Source organism: Herpailurus yagouaroundi, unplaced genomic scaffold (genome assembly GCF_014898765.1).
Source record: "Herpailurus yagouaroundi ecotype Mexico unplaced genomic scaffold, PumYag 28, whole genome shotgun sequence".
NCBI classification, from domain to species: domain Eukaryota; kingdom Metazoa; phylum Chordata; class Mammalia; order Carnivora; family Felidae; genus Herpailurus; species Herpailurus yagouaroundi.
The window spans coordinates 15,042,326-15,055,173 of NW_024412376.1; the positions used below are offsets into that span (position 1 = coordinate 15,042,326).

At 38.3% G+C, this 12,848-nt stretch overlaps 1 protein-coding gene and 1 pseudogene across 1 annotated transcript; both read right to left on the reverse strand.

Annotated features, from left to right (window-relative positions):
- Nucleotides 1–269: 269 nt before the first annotated feature.
- DEFB134 (defensin beta 134) lies at nucleotides 270–2,443 on the reverse strand. Its single transcript, XM_040496597.1, has 2 exons — nucleotides 2,386–2,443; nucleotides 270–412 (listed from the first exon to the last, which is right to left on the reverse strand). Exons 1-2 carry the CDS (start codon nucleotides 2,441–2,443, stop codon nucleotides 270–272), a joined length of 201 nt encoding a protein of 66 aa, XP_040352531.1.
- Nucleotides 2,444–4,881: 2,438 nt separating this feature from the next.
- Nucleotides 4,882–5,924, reverse strand: LOC121044840 (Y-box-binding protein 1-like; annotated as a pseudogene).
- Between the last annotated feature and the right edge of the window lie 6,924 nt (nucleotides 5,925–12,848).

Here is a 12,848-nt window from a genome sequence, read left to right on the forward strand (position 1 = left end):
CTGAGAAGAGCATGGATATCACTTTGAAGCGAGAAAACATATCCTAAGTTGTTTTCATGAGAAGCTTAGCTGTCTTGAGTAAGGCTGCAGCTCAGCTTTTCAAATGCAAAATCATAAGATTCTGATGGCTTATGTAAAAAATGCTGCAAGCCAACAACTGTGGGCACATCACAGTGTCACAGTTTAATCTAAATTCCCTGGCTGTGTGAAAGTTGGTGGAGAGGATGTCAATTACTTTCAAGTTAATTGGCATTCACTGGCTTCTTGTGTCAGGGCTCAGGGTTTCCTTTGACACAGCACTCCAGCTGAAACATACAGTAGGCAACTAACATTTCACTTGTAGAGCACTCAAGTCTACAGATACCATTCCCATAGCATTTCTGGTGCATTTCTGATGACAGTGGATTCAAGCCTGGAAAGAAGATGAATGCAAAAATAATTATTTAGTCCAAAAAGTCACAGAATTAGTGCCTCCATTTCTATCAAACTGGATTCCAAGGGGACTTAATCAAGTCTTAATCATAATGATTGATTCTGTAGTTGAAAAAGGATGAACTAGTGCTATGAATTGAATTGTGTTCACTTTATCCTTCATCTTCCATTCGTATGTTGAAACCCTCGCCCCCAATGTGACTATTTGGAGAGAGGGATTCTAGGAGGTAAAGTGAATTGCATCTCTAAGGGTGGGGCTCTTAGACACAGAGAGAGGCTGGTTGTCCAAAATCCAGGAAGATAACTCCCATCAGAAACAGAATCAGCCTGCGGTTGATCTGGACTGTCCAGCCTACAGAACTGTGAGAAAATTCATTTTGTTGAAACCACACAGTCAGTGGTATTTTGTTATGGTACTCTGAGCTGAGACAATTAGTAGCTTGGAAGTTTGCCCAAATTGGTAAGTTAATATACTCTAAACAATCAAGTTACCTATGCATGTAGTCATTCACTCATTATTTAATTATGTATTCTTTCCCAAGCTAGTTTTTATAAGATTTGAATGCAATGTAGACCTTAAACTCAAAGAATTTTCAATCTAGACCAAGAGAGAAGAAACACAAAATATCTATGAGAGCGCGGAAGACAGAATCATTTGCAAAGCAGAATGCTATGATGAGTTCAGTGGAGGATAAAATATATTCTGAAGATTTAGAATGTCTTATTGGGACCCAGGGCATTTTGAGCTGAGCTTATGATTTTATGGACATGTTACTCTGTAGAATTATCAAAATATGGATATGTCTTTATTTCCGTATGTAAGAAGGTGTTAAAAGGAAAAGAATGTCAAGTATTTTGGTCATCTGTAGAAATTTTGAGTCAGCCCATATCCTGTGCAAGTTATCATGTCCTGGAAGGTAATTGTCCTATAGGGCAGAAAAGGGATCAGGGTTACTTACCTGGCAAGATGAAAGCCCAGGGAGATGAAGTGAAGTGGGCTATGTAACAAGACAAGAAATTCCTACGGAAATGACAGCTTTGGGAATGTATAAGGCACTAAAGTGAATATCGTAGACTATCTCAGTTGTCTAGAAGCCATGAATCCATTTCCATAAACCATAGTGGAATTGGTCCCATCAATAGCTTCAAGAGGCCTGGGTTGTATGGATTCTTAAATCCAGCCTAATGAGTCGGGTGACCAGAAAATCTGGTTCACCTGCCTAGAGATTACTTGAGGGCAGATGAGAAATTAAATGGACCCTATAACATATGGACTTGAACTGATTCAATAGCACTGAGTGAAGAGAATATTCAGGAGAGATTTTAAAAATCAGTCATGAATGTGGTCAAGCTACAGTTTGAGGCCAGTCAGCATTCTCTCATGTGTCCCTGATCAGATATTTCTTTTAGCACGTAAAGCTCCTTAATTCTCTTGGAACAAGTAGTTCCAAATCTGTTTCTCCACGTATCTAAGGAATCTACAAATTATGAATTTCAGTAAATTAGAAAGCTAACAAATTGTGTTATCACTATTTTCTGTTTTGAACTATTCTGCCTGGACGTGTTCCTAAATTAGGGACAAAACAATAGTGGCAAAACAGGATGGGGTATTACTAATGAAAATATTATGAAAACTCTCAGGAGTCATGTACCTGTTATGTATAGGCCTGTTCTATACATCAGCACACTTAATCCTGGCAAGACTCAGAGGTTAGTTTTGTTTCCATTTTGTGAATGAAGAAACTAAGGTTCAGAGAAGCTTTGACTTTTGTCTAAAGCTGCACAGTTAACAAGTTGGAGAGCCCAGATTCAAGCTCAGGTCTTGCTAACATCAAACCGGTTGATGCTTCCACTTTGAAAATAAAAGGGTCCACAGTAGGAGGACATTTGTAGGTTTGCTTAGTGGAATTGCTCTTCTAGACAAATGGTTCCCCAGGAAGAGTCCCATTTTACCTGCCAGAGCTGGGTCCACACAGGAGAGCAAGACAAGGACAATGACAAGAGGCTTCATGGCCGGGAGCTTCTGTTGAGGTTGAAGGTGGCAGGGTCTGACACTGGCTGTCAGAGTGCAGAAAGGGAAGGTTGAACACACCGTCCTGTACAAACCTGAGAGGTCTGGGGTATACACTGCTCTGGGTAGACATGCTATACTGATCTTCCCCGAGGCAGTGGAGTTGGCCATGCTTGTGTGAGGAAAAACAGCCAGCTCTTTCTGGTGTGGCCGCTTCTCCTGTTGACGAAGGCACTGCTCCCCCACCTGGATTTCCCAAAGGTATTAATGGAGACCTGAGAACTATAGTTTTTCTTTTTCAAGGAAATAACCTTGAATTTTTGGGTTTTTCATGTTACAACAAAAATTAAATGCCAATTTTAGAGAATTTATAAAATACTAAAAATGACAAGGAAGGAAAAGTTAACACGTGAGCCTCATCTCTCAGAAACAAGCTGTGTGTTTCTTAAAGAAATTTTATTTATGCCTGGTTTATTATTTGATATTTTGTTTTGCATAGTTCTAAACAATATACTCAGATATGCTGTTTTTGTAGCATGATATATACCATAAGTATTTTTTGTCTCATTATAAACTCTTCATAAATGATATTTTAAAAGCTGCATAATATTCTGTCAAGGTCATTTTTTATAACTATCACTATTAAAAAAAATCCTTACTGGGGTGCCTGGGTGGCTCAGTCGATTAAGTCTCCGAGTCTTGATTTTGGCTCAGGTCATGATCTCATGGTTCATGGGTTATGAGCCCTGGTCTCTGCTGATGGTGTAGAGCCTGCTTGGGATTCTCTCTCTCTCTCTCTCTCTCTCTCTCTCTCTCTCTCTTTTTCTCTCTCTCCCCTCTCTCTGCCCCTCCCTCGCTTGTGCTTGCTCTCTCTCAAAGTAAATGAATAAACGTAAAAAAATCTTTATTGAGATATAAATGACATAAAAATTTAAATATTAAAGTGTACAATTTGATAAGCTTTGACACATATACTTTTGTGAAACCATCATCACATTCAAGATGATGAACATATCTGTTACCCCAACCATTCTTCAAGACTTTTCCTCAACAGCTTTAGTGAGGTATAATTAACAAATGAAAGTTGCTAATGTTTAAGCAGTAAAATGTGATGATTTGAAGTACATATACATTGTGAAATGCTTACCGCAATCAAACTAATTAACATATCTATCCCCTCAAATAGTTACAATTTGGGCGCCTGGTTGGCTCAGTGGGTTAAGCGGTTAAGCAGTTAATGTCTGACTTCAGGCTCAGGTCATGACCTCGAGGTTGGTGAGTTCTAGCCCTTGCTGGGCTCTGTGCTGACAGCTCAGGGCCTGGAGCCTGCTTCGGATTCTGTGTCTCCCTCCTTCTCTGCCTCTCCCCTGCTCACACGCTGTGTCTCTTTCTCTCTCAAAAATAAACATTAAATATTTAATTAAAACAATTAAAAAATAGTTACAATTTTTTTCCGGTGAGAATATATAAGATTTACTTGCTTAGCAAATTTCAAGTATACAGTATTTTATTAACTAGAGTCACCATATTGCACATTAGGTCCTTAGAACGTATTCTTTTTTTTTTCAACGTTTATTTATTTTTGGGACAGAGAGAGACAGAGCATGAACGGGGGAGGAGCAGAGAGAGAGGGAGACACAGAATCGGAAACAGGCTCCAGGCTCTGAGCCATCAGCCCAGAGCCCGACGCGGGGCTCGAACTCACAGACCGCGAGATCGTGACCTGGCTGAAGTCGGACGCTTAACCGACTGCGCCACCCAGGCGCCCCATTAGAATGTATTCTTATAACTGAAAGTTTGTTACCTTTGACTAACATCTCCCCATTTCCCCCACTTTCCAAATTCTGGCAATATCCACTTTACCTTCTGGTTCTGAGTTTCACTTTTTTGAGATTTCCTTAAGTGAGATCAGCCAGTATTTGTCTATATATGGCTTTTTTCACTTAGCACAATATTCTCTAGGTGTATCCATGTTGTCCCAAATGGCAAGGTTTCCTGCTTTCTTATGGCTGAATAATAGTCCATTGCATAAACATACCACATCTTCTTTATCTACTTAGTATTGACAGTCACTGAGGTTGTTTCCATGGTTTTTAAAAATTTGTATTATTATTATTTTTTAGTTTTGACAATTGTTGAAGACCTTTATTAACAGGTGCTTGCCATTTGTTGACTTTTTTTGAAAAAATGAAGTTAGAGACTTTTAATACAAATTAAAAATGAGGTTCTTAAAAATCTCGGCTTGACAGGATATGAAACAATTAAAAAACCTTTAAAGGTGTATTGAGAAAAACCAGTTTTTTTTCCTTTAAACACATTTGTCATTACCAAAAAGAGACATCTTTAGGTAAAAGTGATAAAACCCCCATGCTGCATAGATAGTTCTATTTATCTGGTCAATGGGCAAAAAACAAGTACTTAAGGTCTTCAACTCTAATCTTTTGTTCATTTCTTATTGCTAGAATTCCTTATACATTTCTTATTGTTGGAAGACTAACCTGGATGGTGGTAAAGATGGTAAGGTCGCATTTACTCAGCCCTGCCCTGCCCATTCTTGGGAGCAGATGATTTTTCAGCTGGTGAACTGGCTGCTTTTATCCCTTTGTCATCTTGTGGTTTAGGGTTTTCTGGGCTTTGGCCTCTGTAATTGAAGTTGCAGCGGTACCAACATTGAAGTGACCGCTGGCTTTGGGTCTCATCGCGATTTCCCTTATCTTCTGCATTGTTGCCTTCGGTCAGCAGTACCCCTACAGAATCATAGTCTATAAACCGGGCCCCCCCCCCCCAGTACATATTCTGTCTCACTGGTCTACCTTGCTCCCCTGCACCCTGCTCGACAGCTCCCTCTACCACCTCTCCCTGCCCAGGAGGGTTGGAAGACTGGTTGACGCCTGTAGGGTCTCCGCACGTAAGTAAAGTGGGAATCGTCACCTGCCTTAGGGCTGGCACGGTTGCGCCTGGCCTTAGGGAGCGCTGTCTGATCCCTGGTTCTTTTCCCCACTCTCACCATTCGGGTAATTCTGGGGGCAGTAGCGTGGAGGACTTCTGTGACATGCATAACGTCCATAATGCTTATGGTTTGCTGCATATTTACTGCCTTGCACTGGGATGAAATGAGGGCCTATCACAGTTGCTGCCTTTGCACCCTTTTCTCCTTCAACAACATTAAACTCTGCAGTCTCTCCATCCCCTGCCTCCATTGCAAAGGTGCTTCCTGGGGTTATTCTTTATGGCAGTCTGGCGTGCAAATACATCTACCTTGGTGTCATTCCTCTTGATAAACCCATATCTGTCTTCCTACACGGAGCCATTTCACTCTTCCCAAAACCTTGGTTGGATGACCCTGTCCCTGCTGGAAGGCACTGTGGATGTGAGGCCATCGGGGTTACCGCTCCCTGTGCCGCTGCCTGGTGATGCCCAGCTTGGTGTGGGCAGTGCTGGGGGTGTCAGGCAGCTGCTGAGACTCTGCCTTGCTGCTCATGCTTGCAGTGATGGTGACTGGGCCGGCTGTGGCAGCTCCTCCCAGGTGTGATGGTACCTAGATGGGTGGGGGTGGTGGGGCTGTTCAGGGCTCTCTGGGACCCGCTCTCTGCTCCCGCTACTGGTGGAATTCTGTTGTTTGCATATCCTGGCTATTGTAAATCATGCTGCATTAAACATGAGTGTGCAGATAACTCTTTGAGATATTGATAAAGTTTCCTTTGGATATGTGCCCAGAAATGGGATTGCTGGATCACATGTAATTTTAATTCTTTGATTAAATTTTGATTTATTTTTTTGATTAAATCTATACCATTTTCTGTAATGGCAGTACCAATTTACATTCCCAGCAATAGTGCTCAAGGGTTCCCTTTTCTCCACATCATTGCCAACACTTCCTGTCTCTTGTCTTTTTCATAATAGCCATTCCAGCAGGTGTGAGGCAATATCTCATTGGGTTTTGCTTTGCGTTTCCCTGATGATTAGTGATGTTGAAGCCCTTTTTATCTACCTATTGACCATTTGAATGTCTCCTTTGGAAAACTGTATTCAAGACCTTTGCCTCTTTTTAATTAGTTTGTTATTTTTCTATTGAGTTGTATGGGCTCCTTATATAATTTGGATATTACTCTCTTATCAGGTATATGACTCACAAACATTTTCTCTCATTCTTCTCATTTTGTTGATAGTTTCCTTTGTTGTACAGAAGCTCTTTAGTTTGATGTAGTCCACTTGTTTATTTTTCCTTTTGTTGCCTGTTCTTTTGGTGTCATATCCAAAAAATTATTGCCAAGAACTCAACGTCAAGGAGCTTTCCCCCCATGTTCTCTTCTAGGAGTCTTATGCTTACAGGTCTTACATTTAAATCTTTAATATATTTTGAATTTATTGTATATGGTGTAAGAGAAGAATACAGTTTTACTGTTTTCCATGTAGATATCCAGTTTTCCCAACACCCCATTTATTAAATAGACTATAGTTTCCCCATTATGTGTTCTTGGCACCCTTGTCAAATATTAGTTGATTATATATGCGTGGGATTAGCTCTGAGCTCTTTATTCTGTTCACTGATATGTGCCAGTTTTTGTGCCAGTTCCATAGTGCTTTTTTTAAAATTTTTTTTTAGCGTTTTTATTTATTTTTCAGACAGAGAGAGACAGAGCATGAACGGGGGAGGGGCAGAGAGAGAGGGAGACGCAGAATCCGAAACAGGCTCCAGGCTCCGAGCAGTCAGCACAGAGCCCGACGCGGGGCTCGAACTCACGGACCGCAAGATTGTAACCTGAGCTGAAGCTGGACGCTTAACCGACTGAGCCACCCAGGTGCCCCAATTCCATAGTGTTTTGATTACTAAAGCCTTATACTGTTTGAAGTCAAGAGAGTGATGCCTTCATCTTTGTTCTTTCTTAAGATTGCTTTGGTCATTCATGGTCTTTTGTGCTCCCATAGCAGTTTTAAGATCATTTTTCCTATTTCTGTGAAAAATGCCAATGGAATTTTACTAGGGATTGCATTGAATCTGTAGATTGCTTTGGGTATTATGGACATTTTGACAATATTAATTCTTCCAGTCCATGAACACAGGATTTCTTTCCATTTATTTGTCTTCTTCACTTTTTCATCAATATTCTATAATTTTCAGTGTAAAGATCTTTTTACTTCCTTATTTAAATATGTTCCAAAGTATTTAATTCCTTTGATGCTACTAAAAAGGGGATTGTTTTCTTTCTTTCTTTTTTAAAGTTTATTTATTTGTTTTGAGAGAGAGACAGCATGAGCAGGGGAGAGGCAGGAGAGAGAGAGAATCCCAAGCAGGCTCTGCACTGACAGTGCAGAGCCAGATGCGGGGCTCAAACTCATGAACTGGGAGATCATGACCTAAGTTGAAATCAAGATTTGATGTTTAACTGACTCAGTCACCTAGGAACCCCAAGAGGATTATTTTCTTAATTCATTTTTTCAAGTAGTTTTTTTGTGAGTGTATAGAAATGTAAATATTTTTTCTATTTTAATTTTGTATCCTTTACCAAATTCACTTATTAGTTCTAGAAGTTATTTTGGTGGAGTCTTCAGTGTTTTCTATACATAAACTCATATAATCTGTAAACAGAGACAATTTTACTTCTTTTCTGATTTGAATACATTTAATTTCTTTTTCTTGCCTAATTGTGATGGCTAGGACTTCCAGTATTATGTTAAATAGAAGTGGTGAGAACGGGCACCCTTGTCCTTTTCCTGATCTTAGAGGAAAAGCTTTTCACCATTGAGTATGAAGTTAGCTGTGTGGTTGTCTTATATGGCCTTTATTATATTGAGGAACATTCCTTCTATACCTTATTTGTTGACAGTTTCTATCATAACAGAACGTTGAATTTGTTAAACACTTCCATTGAAATGATCACATAATTTTTATCCTTCATTGTGTTAATATGATTTATCACATTTATTGATTTGCCTATGTTCAACCATCCTTGCATTCTGGGGATGAATTCCACTTGATCATGGGGTATGATCCTTGTAATGTGCTCTTGAATTTGGTTAACTAATATTTTCTTGATGATTTTTGCACCTTGTTCATCAGGGGTATTTGCCTATAATTTTCTTGTGGTTTCTTTGACTGGTATTGGTGGCAGGGTAATGCTGGCCTTTACAATAAGTTTGAAAGTGTTACTTCCTTTTCAATTTTTTGGGGAATATTTGAGAAGATTTATTTTTATTTCAGGTACTAAGTCTTCTTTGAATTTTTTTTAATGTTTATTTATTTTTGAGAAAGAGAAAGACAGAGCATAGTGGGAGAGGGGCGGAGAGAGAGGGAGACGCAGAATCTGAAGCGGGCTCCAGGCTCCGAGCTGTCAGCACAGAACCTGAAGCAGGGCTCAAACTCATGAACCGCCAGATCATGACCTGAGCCGAAGTCGAACGCTTAACTGACTGAGCCACCCAGGTGCCTATTAAGTCTTCTTTAAATGTTTGGTAGAATTTACCAGTGGAATCATCTTGTCCTGGGTTTTTGTTTATGGGGAGATTTTAGATTTCTGATTTAATCTCCTTGCTTGTTATTGGTTATCAGCCATTCTATTACTTCATGGTTCAGTCTTGATACATTGTGTGTTTCTAGGAATTTATTTCTCCTAAGTTATCTAATTTATTGGTATACAATTCTTCATAGTAGTCTTTATGGTAATTTGCATTTCTGTGGTTATGAGTTTTAATGTCTACTCTTTCCTTTATAATTTTATTAACTTGAGTCATCTCTTATTTTTTTTTGGTTTAGCCAAATGTTTGTCAATTTTATTTTACTTTTTTAAAATTCTTGGGGCGCCTGGGTGGCGCAGTCAGTTAAGCGTCCGGCTTCAGCCAGGTCACGATCTCGCGGTCCGTGAGTTCGAGCCCCGCGTCAGGCTCTGGGCTGATGGCTCGGAGCCTGGAGCCTGTTTCTGATTCTGTGTCTCCCTCTCTCTCTCTGCCCCTCCCCCGTTCATGCTCTGTCTCTCTCTGTCCCAAAAAATAAATAAAAACGTGGAAAAAAAAATAAAAAAAAAATAAAATTCTTAGCTTCATTGATTTTTTCTGTTGTCTTACTAGTGTCTAATTAATTTATTTCAAATCTAATCTTCATTATTGTCTTCCATCTGCTAACTTTGGGCTTAGTTTGTTTTTCTTTTCTAGTCGAGGTGTTAGGTTAGGTTGTTTATTTGAGGTATCTTTTTTCTTAATGTGCTTGTTCATCATTATAAACTTCCCCCTTAGAACTTCTTTTGTTGTATTGCATTAGTTTTGGTGTGTGGTTTGTTCATTCATTGGTTTCAGGATATTTTTTTATTTATCTTTTTATTTCTTTGGTTCATAGTGTTTTCAGAAGAGTGTTGTTTAATTTCCCCCACATTAGCCAATTTTTGACTTTTTTCCCGTCACTAATTTCTAGTGTCATAACATCACATTTGGGAAACATGCTTTCTATGATTTTAATGTTCTTACATTTTAAGGCTAGTTTTGTTTTTCTGACTTATTTATTCTGGAGAATTTTCTTTGAGAATCATATGTATTCTGCTTCTGTTGGATAGAATGTTCTGTAGATGTCTGTTAGGTCCATTTGGGCTAAAGTGCAGTTCAAGTCCATTATTTCCTTATTGATTTTCTGTCTGGATGATCTATCCATTTTTGAAAATAGGGTATTAGGTTCCCCTACTATTATTATACTGCTCTTTATTTTTGCCCTCGGGTCTGTTTATTTATGTGCTGCAATATTGTGCACATATATATTTATAATTGTTATATCCTCTGGATGAATTTACCCTTTTTTCATTATATGATGACTTTGTCTCTGATTACAGTTTTTGACTTCAAGTCTATTTTGTCTAGTAAAAATATAACTAGTTCTGCTCTCTTTTGTTTTCTGTTTTCATGGAATGTCTTTCCCTTCAATTTCTGATGATGAGTGTCCTTAATGCTTGAGTATCTTGTGGGCCCATATAGCTGAGCTGGGTCTTACTACTTTATCCATTGAAGCATTCTGTCTTTTAATTGGAAAATTTAAACCATTTACATTTGAAGTAATTTTTGAGAGGTAAGAACTTACTATCACCATTTTGTCAATTGCTTTATGATTTTTTTGGTAGTTTTTAAATTCTTTTCCTCTTTTGCTGTCTTTCTTTGTTAGCTGATTTTTTTATAGTAGTATTCTATTATTTTTTCTCTTTATTATCTATGTATTTATTATGGATTTTGCCTTGTGATTATAATGAAGGTGTCATAGTACATGTTATAGTTGTAAGTCTATTTTTAGCTGTAATAATAACTTCGATTGCATAAAAAAGTTCATACATTTATTTTCTTACCCTTAAAGTTTATGTTATTGGTGCTCCTATTTACATATTTTTATATTGTGTACCCATTAACAAAATATCATAGGTATATTTTTGACCATTTTTTTTAACCTGTATGCTAGAATACATACATTTTCTTAATGGCATCTGGGAACTTGTTTGCTACCCTTTGGTTAGCTGAAGTTGCTTCTCCTGTTATCTCGACATTTTAAAAGCCATACCTCTTTCTATTATCAAATTATCCTCTGTTAGCATTAAACTTTTCAGCCTTAAATTCTTAACCTTCCTTTTGCTTTAAGTTAATTTTGCTTTTTTCTCTGATCACATGAGAGTCTACAGGTAAGCCTTTCTTATAGCAATTCTGCACCTACATAAAAGCTACATTTTTCAGTAAGACATAAAAAGATATTTTGCAAGGGCACCTGGGTGGCTCAGTCAGTTAAGTGTATGACTTTGGCGCAAGTCATGATCTCACGGTTCATGAGTTTGAGCCCCACATGGGTCAGCATAACCTGGAACCTGCTTCAGACTCTGTGTCTCCCTCTCTCTCTGCTCCTCCCCAGCTTGCACTCTGTCTCTCTCTCTCTCTCTCAAAAAGAAATACAACATTTAAAAAAAAGATATTTTGCAAAAAGTGCAAATTTTACACTTGCTGGTATAGCTGTGAGGATGGGTTGATGAATTCCTTTTTTTAATTTTTTTTTAAATTTTTTATGTTTTTGAGAGAGAGAGAGAGCAAAGGAGGGCAGAAAGAGAGGGGGAGAGAGCATGGAGCCTGGTGTGGAGATCAATTCCACAACCTTGGGACCAACCTGAGCTGAAATCAAGAGTTGGATACTCAACCGACTGAGCACCTCATCCTTTTCTTTTTTTTTTTTTTACAATGATCTTTATGCTGGATTTATTTCTTTATGTTTGTCTGTCTGTCTGTTTCATCTTTATTTTTATTTTAAAATTGATACAACTAGAAGGAAGAAATATAAAAAGGAAGGAAAAATAGTTAAATGAAAGCAAATATAATATATTTGTGCATATTTTATAGTTTAGTAAGTGATAAAATAGACTATATTGGCATGTATTTTATGCATTCATGACATGACTTTTTCTTTTTCTTTTCTTTTTTATATTTCTCTGCTACATGTCTCATTTGTGAGTTTTTCAAATTGTCCCAAATCTCCAAAATTTTTCTAATATATTTATTGAAAAAAATCTGTGTTTTGGGCACCTGGCTGGCTCAGTCAGTTGAGCTTCCAACTTCAGCTCAGGTCATGATCTCTTGTTTTGTGAGTTTGAGCCCCACATTGGGCTCACTGCTGAGTCAGCTTTGGATCCTCCGTCTCCCTCTCTCTGCCCCTCCCCTGCTTTCTCTCTCTCAAAAATAAATAAACTTAAAAAAAAAGGTATGTGTAAGTGGAGCCATGCAGTTCAAACTCATGTTGTTCAAGAGTCAACTCAATACCATCCATTAGAGGTGAGTAACTCAATAGGAGAGGATTACATAAGAGCATGTATACCAAGATGCTGGAATCATTGGAAGCCATTTTAGAAGCTGCTACCCTATACATGGATTTTGTTTGGGAAATTTCTTACTAATTTTTTAGATTTTGATTTTAAGAATATTAAGAAAATTTTATCTGCTTACTTCCCCGCTGTTTTAAAAAGTCCAAAACAATTCACCATTACCATATTCTGAACAATGTGTACCTTTTCCCCTTGAAAAGAGAGAAATGAAGAGCAGGTTTCTGCATGTCGAAAGACTTTGTTCTCTTGGGCACTGGAAGGAACTCTTGGATTCAGATTTTATGATAGATTTTGGAGAATGCAGATGAATTAAGAGCTTATTTCTTCCCTAAACCAAGTTTTGAGTAAGGTAGAGGAAGGATAGAATAAAAATGAAATAATGAGTATTTTAGATATTGGGGAGAAGGGCATCACTGTTTCTGTCTCCAATTCTGGAATTCATATAGTGGGTGGGGAGAGAAATGGGAGCAGGTAATGGAGGACAGACACTAGTGTTTGCTTAGGTGAGTGGAGCTCAGAGAGGTGGCAAGGCCATAGCGTAGCATAGCACTGATTGACTGGTTTTCTTTGGTAGATAG